Raw genomic sequence first — 7,621 nt, forward strand, 5'->3', positions numbered from 1 at the left:
GTGCTGGACTGGATGGGCCATTGGCCTGATCCAGCAAGCTCCTCTTTTGTTTAATACCTCTTGTGGAAACTCCCAGTGACCACTTTGCAACCATGTGTAGTGCTAGGAAAACGGAGGGAATCACAGCCAAGTATTAGTGTGAAACAGCCAAGTTAGAGTTGTACCTTTTTATCTGCTTGCTCTAACACCGTGGAGGAATATTAGGACTTTCTTTGGCCCACTGAGGAGAGCAGGAGCAATGTAGCACCCACTCTCCAAAGTGTCAGAGAAAATTTCATGTTCAACTGACAGCACCATTCCATGATTTTACCTGAAATTTGGAGGCATTAAAAATATAGCGTTGCAATTTAATGCTGCAGGATATATATTTTCCTTATTAAAAACAGGAACTCCTTACTTGGTGTTTAATATTTTGAGGCAATAAAACATGCTAATTTCAAAAAACAACAACAAAAAAAACAACAATTTCCCCTCCAAAAATCTTAAGTCTGACAGAATTGACAACTGACAGTGCTGACAATGAAAGGCTGAAATGACTCTCCCAAATTGCTGGCAGGAGCCAATGCTGGCTAGCTGCACAGAATGAGCCCCAGCCACCTGCTCTGGCTGCTTAGCAGAGCATAGGGTTTGGGTTGTTACTCACCAAGCTAAAGGGCCCTGTGACAGTCTGGAATCCTGCCTGAGGCAATTATTGCTGGCTGTCATGTAACCTTGAATCAGCCAGGTTGGAAAGCCAAGCTTCCATTTAAACCAGTTTACCCCAACCACCATCCTCACTATGCATCAAAATGTGGACCAATATGGGTCCAATGGCAAGGGGTCACACATCGTGTTCAGGTCCCCAAAGGGAGCCCACCCCCACAAGCTCGAGGAGTGCTGCTTTAAGCACTCAGCCTCCTAGGATGATGCATTTATTAGTCCAAGTTCTCTACATGGAAGAGCAAACTTGACTGCTTTCAAAGATTAATGCTCACAGAGCTTCCTAGCCACCCACCCTCCAGTTTAACATTCTCTGTGTTAAACCAATAAGTTCTGTCGGAGACAGACAATTTCTCATGAAGGGTAGAGCTCATTGGGGAGGTGAGGGTCACCTTCCCTTCCTTGCCTGATTAAAGCTGGTGCTGCAAATCTAACACATTGATTATAAAGTTTAATGAATTCTCTTTTTATTGTAATCCAAAAGTAACAGAACAGGGCTGTAATGCATTCCACAAGTCCTCTGGCTGATATTTTAGAACCGATATCAGCCCTTCTTTTTCCTGACAGGCAATTAAAAAAAAAAAAGTGTGAATTTTTTCACAGTACAGTAAACACCACCCAAACTATTTTAATGGTGGTTAAAAGAGCCCCCCCCAAATAAAAATAAAATTAAATAAAAAACCCACCTCCCTCCCCCATATCACATGGTCACAACTCACAAGTCTGTACAAAATGTTCACTTTATAAAGCTCTGATGTAAAAATCAAATCAAGCAGCAATTGTGTAAGTGCAGCACAGGGCCCGTCATGGCATTATTTACAAGGCTCTCGTTTGTTTACATTATAACAAAATTTCACACAGGCGACTCAGTCCCTCTGTAGGTCGGTTCACCCCCTGCCCCGCCCTCCGCCCTAGAGGGGGGCCGCCTTAGCTTTTTGGTCGTCTCCTTTCTCCTTCTCCTTGTTCTTCTTCGACTTCTTCTTCTTGTGTTTGTGTTTTTGGCTCCGCTCTGCCTCCGACTCTGTCCCGCCGTGCTTCTTGTGCTTCTTATGCTTTTTGTGCTTCTTGTGCTTCTTCTTGTCCTTCTTCTTCCGCTTCTTCTTGCTGTCCTGGCTGTCGGCCGAGCTGGCGCTGCTGCTGCGGCTCCGGCCTTGGCTCTCGGAAGGGCTCTGGCTGCGGCTGATGCTGGGGCTGCTCTGGCTCTGGCTCCCGCCAACTGGGGGGGCCAAGACTGCTGCCCCCACCGCTCCCTCCTTAGGCTTACTGTTCTCAGGGGCCTTATCCTTCCCCTCCCGGGTGGCTCTTCCAGGGGAGTCCTCTTGCTTTGTAGAGACGTTGCTGTCGCTGTCGCTCTCATTGTAGTCTGGGACGAAAGCTGCCTCGTCGGTCTCCCTCGTTGGGTCAGACGAGAGGCGGGCAGAGTGGCTGGGCAGAGGCTTTGGCTTGGTGGTGCCCTTGTCATTCGGCACCGTTGTCCCTGGCTCTCTTGTCTCTGGTGAGCAGCGCCGGTGCAAGGACTTGTTCCCACCTGCCACCCTCTCCTTGTTGCTCCAGGTAGTCTCAGAGGACAGGCGTTTCTCTCTCTCCTTGCCCGAACTTCTCTCCTGGGACTTGTGTTGTTCTGCAGAACGCCTGGAGTCATAAGCAGCTTTGTGGTCATTTGGCCTCCGGTCCCTCGGAGGGCTGTAACTGCCTCGCTTTGAGTCCCCAGCTTCCTTTTTGGGCTGCTCCGTTCGCTCATCCCTGGCCTTGTTTTTTTGTCCAGAGGTGGCAGAATCACGGCTGCGCGGAGGAGAGACCTTTTTCCGTGCCAGGTCGCTCCTTTCCTCTCTTCGCTTGGAACCAGAATAGTCTCTGCTACTGCTGCTGTCATAGTCAGACTTTTTGTCCCAGTTAGGAGTGAAATCCTTCCCAGAGGACCCATGGGCAGCTTCATGTTTATCTGAAGACCTGGCCTCTTTGGAAGAGTTAGAAGAGCAGTTCTTTGCATTGCCTTGTTCAGCACTGCGTTCGGAGCGCTCCTTCTCCTGTTGAGTGCCACTCTTCCTTTTCTCAGAAGAGTCTTTGTCAGATGCAGTGTGATCCCTCTCTTTGAGTTTCCCTTTCTCATTGGACAATAACACTGTTTTGGAGTTTTTGGACTCAGGCTGTGAACTTTCAGGATCCTTTTCACTGTGTTTGAGGGAGTTGGATGGCTTTGTACTGACATTCTTGATGACACTTGAGGGCTTCCCAGCTGCAGAGGGAACTTGCACAGATTTAACGTCCTCCTCTTCTTCTTCCTCCTCAGAGTCAAAATCGTCTTTATCCCACTTGGACTGAGGAACTTGGATCATGATGATGACATCTTCGGCAGGGGCTGTTATGTCATTGTTGTACTCTTCCATGGTCTTGATGACAGTTCGCTTCATGTCCAGCTTATCTTCTGACTTTCTCACAGGGCTTCCTCCAGCAGAGCTGGTGCTAAGGAAGGAAAAACCAAATACAGCCTATTAAGGAAGACATCAAAGCAGCATAATTTCATTCCAAATTTAGATTGTGGGGATATTCATTATTTTGCAGGGCTAAAAGCCCCACTTTTCTATTTTATTTTCACATAGAAAACAGCCCTTGCATCAAGGAACTGGCCTGGGGTTTATTTTTTCCCTCAGGAACGTTGGGGTCCAGAGTCCCATCCCCCCTTTCCAGGCCACATGTGCATTTTCCCACTACAGAAAACTAAACTTAGTAACCAAGCCTTAATTCTTCACAGCCTACACTTTAGAGAGAGGGGCTGTCGTGACTCAAGAGATTTCTGTTTGACAACAAAAGGCGCAGGGAACCTTGTTGACACAGTGGGCTGGATTCAGCTATGGCAAACCTTCTGCAGGCCACGCTTGGCAGGCGGGATTGTTCTTTTGCGAGCGTGCCATGCATTCAATGTTGTTAAAATGCGGCAAGGAATGCTGCCAGATCAGATCCACTGGAGTGGATCTAACCTGGCCAAAAGTAGCATAGTGGGCACTCAGTGCCAAACTGAAACAGTGCCAAATGCAAGTGGTTCTTGCAGAGGCTCCCAATTGTTTCTTTGTATTTGGCATGGAATATAAAACTGTACTGCTTTCAGCAGACATTAGGTCTGCTTGGGAACTTCAATCAGGAGCTCCTGAGTGGATCTAAATCCAGATGTAGCCTTCCTATCAAGCATGTGTGACCCATTGCAGGTCTTATTTTAGCATTTTCCACCAAGGGAAAATAATCATTGCCTGACACAGCCGATTAGGCTATTTTCCCCACCTGTCATGTGGGCACTTTGCTCACCTGACATCAAACGATATTAAGTGACAGGTGGGTATGATGACGGGGGGGGGATGGGCCTCCAGGGCAAATGAGGAACTCTGAACGGCCCCCTCACCCACAGATCAGAGTAGAACTGATAAATTAACACTAGTAAGCCACATCAGGCAATGATTCCTTCCCTTCGATGGAAAATGCTGAAATGAGATTTCCAATGGGCTACCCAGGGCCAATGGCAAGTGCACTTTACCTAGCCACAGGCACAAAATAACCGACACAGCCCAGACTTCAAGGAAAGGTGGGCAAATTGCTTCATAAAAAACCTCATGCTAGAAGGGAAATTAAAAGGCCACAACTCAGTCTGGACTGCTTGGGACTGGAGGGCAACTGATCTGTATCAGAGGGATTGATCTGGCTTGTCCATAAGACGAAATATCCAGATCCAGACCAGCCAACGTCAGCTACTTATCTTCTACTCCCACATGGGTTTAAGAGGCCAAATCAAAGCCTAAGAAAGGAGGCAGTACTCAACATGACATGGAGAGGAAGTGAAATTAATTTTTAAGTTTTAATCAGGAGGTACCTGGTATAATCAACCAGCGTCAGACCAGATCCATCGGCAGCTGCAGCTTTCCTCCTCAGCTTCCCTTTCGCCTTCTCTTGTTTCCCTTTGCTGCTGGGGGGTGGCTCAGGCTTCTCGGCTGGAGCCTCCTTCACTGGGGGGGCATTTTCAACACTGGCAATCTTCTTGCCAGTTTCTCGGTTCAGCTTAATCTTTTTTGCAGGAGCAACTGGCAAAACAGCTTTGTCTTTTTCAGGGGTCCTCTCTGCTTTTTCACCCTCTGGCTCAGTTTTCCCCTTTGGCAACAGTTTCGACTCTACAATGTCAGGTTTGGACATTTTTACTGACGGTGTTTCGTGATCTTTGTCTCCTTTTTCCTCGGCTTTCCTTTTCCTTTTCTCTGGCTTTGCATCCACAGGCTTGTTCTTGTCCACAGGTTTCTTTGACTTCTCCTCCTTACTCGATTGCTTCTCCTGCTTGACTTCCTTGGGGGGATCTTTCTTGGCCTTCTCCTCCTTGGTTGATCTGGTTTCTGGATGCTCTTTTGAGCTTCGGGGATGAACCTTGCGTGGCGTACCAAGTGCCTTCTCATCTTTCTGAGAGGACACTGACTTAATAGGATCAGCCTTTGGCAACTCCTCCTTGGCTTTTTTCACAGGAGGTTCTGCCCGGGGGGATTTTTCACGATCTGCCTCCACTTTCTCTTGGGGTGCTTTAGCTGGCTTCACTTGCACCTCTTTCTTGGTAGTGGCAGGGCCTTCTGCTTTTCGCTTTGTCTTCTCGGCTTTTGCCTTTGGCTTCTCTTTCCTTTCCTTGTCAGAAGTGGGTTTGAAGGCAACGGAATCTGCTTCCATTGGCTCATCTCGGACAGGAGTAGCATCATCCCTGCTTGGGAGCATGAAGAGTGGGTCAGGCTTGCTGCCCTCTTCCCCAGGGGCAGGATCCCGTGGCTTCCGTGAGCCTTCCAAAAGGTCAGCATTGGAGAAGCCTTCGCCGTCGTCCCCCTTCCTTCTCTTGCGGTGCTTCTTGTGTTTGTTTCCCTTCCCGTCTCCTGGTGGGATCTCAACCTCCTTGTCTTTCAGTTTGGCCACCTCTTTCATGCCATGGCCCTCTCTACTTGGAAGCTTCTCAGAGTAGCCAGTACCTACATTCCGATTCCGATGGCCCAGCCCTCCAGGGTAATCGTCTCTACGGCCCCGAACGTATGGGGAATTCTCTCGCCTAGGGCCAGGAGGACCAAAGCGCTCTGGGGAGAAGTTCTCCCTGTTAAGCAAAGGCCTGGGCTGGGCTCCAGCTGTGTAGCCCTTGTAGTATTTCTCGTACCACTCCCGGTAGGTCTCCCACTCCCGGAATCTCTCTTTCTCAAATGGGTCTCTCATATCCACGGATCTGCCATAGTATGCTTTCATGTCGTAAGGTGGAATTTCTCGGTATCGGCCGAAGTATTCCCTTTCCCCTTCTGCCTGCTGAACAGGGCGCTTGTTTGGGGACTGGCCTCTGTAAACTGGAGACCTCGATCGAGAATGATACCTTCTGTAGGGGGGTGACCTGGATCTTGAGCGGTGATAGCCGTGGGATCTTGACCTGGAACGGTAGTTCCGACTCTTCCCCCTGCCCCTCCGTGGGTATGGAGGAGATCGTGAGTAGGAGCGGGAATGGGAACGGCTGAATGACCGAGAATAGGATCGAGAACGAGATGAGCCAGATCGGGACTTGGAGTATGTATAGGAACTTCTTGAGTATGAAGATGCACTGTATGGCGATTTGGACCTTAAGAAACAAAGCAAAGGGGGTGGGGGAAGGAAAGATGTGTAACTGTAGCCTCTTCACTTTTGTACAAATTATGTGGCACAACCACAGTGAAGAGCATTCCCTTTTTTTGTCACAGAATCTGTTATGAAGCAGTCACTGCAGATACCTAGAAGGAGACAATGCACAGAGCTCTTCTGGGCACCCCTAACAACTCATTCAAGCTCAGTGGGACTTTTACAGCTTTATTATTATCACTATTGTCAATGAAGAATAGCTCCTCACTCTGCACCAAATCAGTTATCAGAAATTGCTTTTGTACACCCAATATTTAAGAAGCAATTCACCAGCTGATGGTGACAGCTCCTCTTTGGGAAACATTTTCATGCACTATGTGACTAGCTAACAAAGTATCCAGAAATTATTTGGTCTGCAGACAATTGTTAGGCTTTATTTCAGAGTTTACTTTCACAGAAAGCTACTACTGGACATTTTGTGCGCATTCTCAAAATAGCCCAGGAACTATTTAACCCTTAAAAATCCAAAACAATATTTCTTTCAAAGCCTTAGCAAATTCAGAGCATGTTGTTACTCTGAATATTGGGGAAAAGAAGTTGTATCTCATTGCCTGCAGTTAGCATCAAGGTTGAAATGTAGGGCAACAGATGCAAATCTGTATCCTGCATTAGTCTTCATAGGAAAAATGCCTATGAACATAGTAAGCCAGGCTTGGGGAAGTGTTGACCCTCCAGATATTGCTGAACTACAACACCCATCATCCCTGGCCATTGGTTGTGCTTGCTGAGGGGCTGATGGGAGATGTACTTCAGCATTATCTGGAGGGCTAGAGGTTCCCTGTACCTGCAATAAGCCATGCTATGTCTGACTGTTAGCCCACCTTGCCCAGTACCATTGGCACTGAGTGGTAGCATCTTTCCCCATCTCTGTACTACATAAGACCCAAAAACTAGATATGATGCCAGGGACTGAGTAGGGGATCTGCAAGGTGAAAAGAACGGGGGATTTTGTTCCGGCTCATCTATACAGGCACAATAAAAACAATTACCGGGAATAAGAGCGCCTGCGTTCCTTCTGGATTTTTTTATATTCCATCAGTTCCTTAGCAAAATCATTTGTAAACTCATCAAGCTTTGACTTTTTCTTTTCCCTGTCAAAAGTGAGAGATCGTGATGTCAGGTCATTGGGCAATGTTAAAGGCGGCATTAAGAGAACCACACCACTCAAAAAAGGACTCTGCATGCAACTGAGATGTGAACATGCTACAACAAAGCAAAAAGCAACGCAGGTTTCCAAGAGATGCTTCATGGCATTTTG

General features: G+C 47.7%; 1 protein-coding gene across 1 annotated transcript; it reads right to left on the reverse strand.

Moving 5' to 3' along the window:
• Nucleotides 1-1,421: 1,421 nt before the first annotated feature.
• On the reverse strand, nt 1,422-7,454 carry RBBP6 (RB binding protein 6, ubiquitin ligase). Its single transcript, XM_083712006.1, has 3 exons — nt 7,353-7,454; nt 4,441-6,307; nt 1,422-4,304 (listed from the first exon to the last, which is right to left on the reverse strand). Exon 3 carries the CDS (start codon nt 3,108-3,110, stop codon nt 1,611-1,613), a length of 1,500 nt encoding a protein of 499 aa, XP_083568132.1. The 5' UTR covers nt 3,111-4,304; nt 4,441-6,307; nt 7,353-7,454; the 3' UTR covers nt 1,422-1,610.
• Between the last annotated feature and the right edge of the window lie 167 nt (nt 7,455-7,621).

Source organism: Podarcis gaigeae, assembly GCF_964106915.1.
Source record: "Podarcis gaigeae genome assembly, chromosome: 14".
NCBI lineage: Eukaryota > Metazoa > Chordata > Lepidosauria > Squamata > Lacertidae > Podarcis > Podarcis gaigeae.

What these genes read in the sequence shown, in the direction of transcription:
- RBBP6 (XM_083712006.1), bottom strand. Translation starts at nt 3,110, where the DNA reads ATGAAGCGAACTGTCATCAAGACCATGGAAGAGTACAACAATGACATA.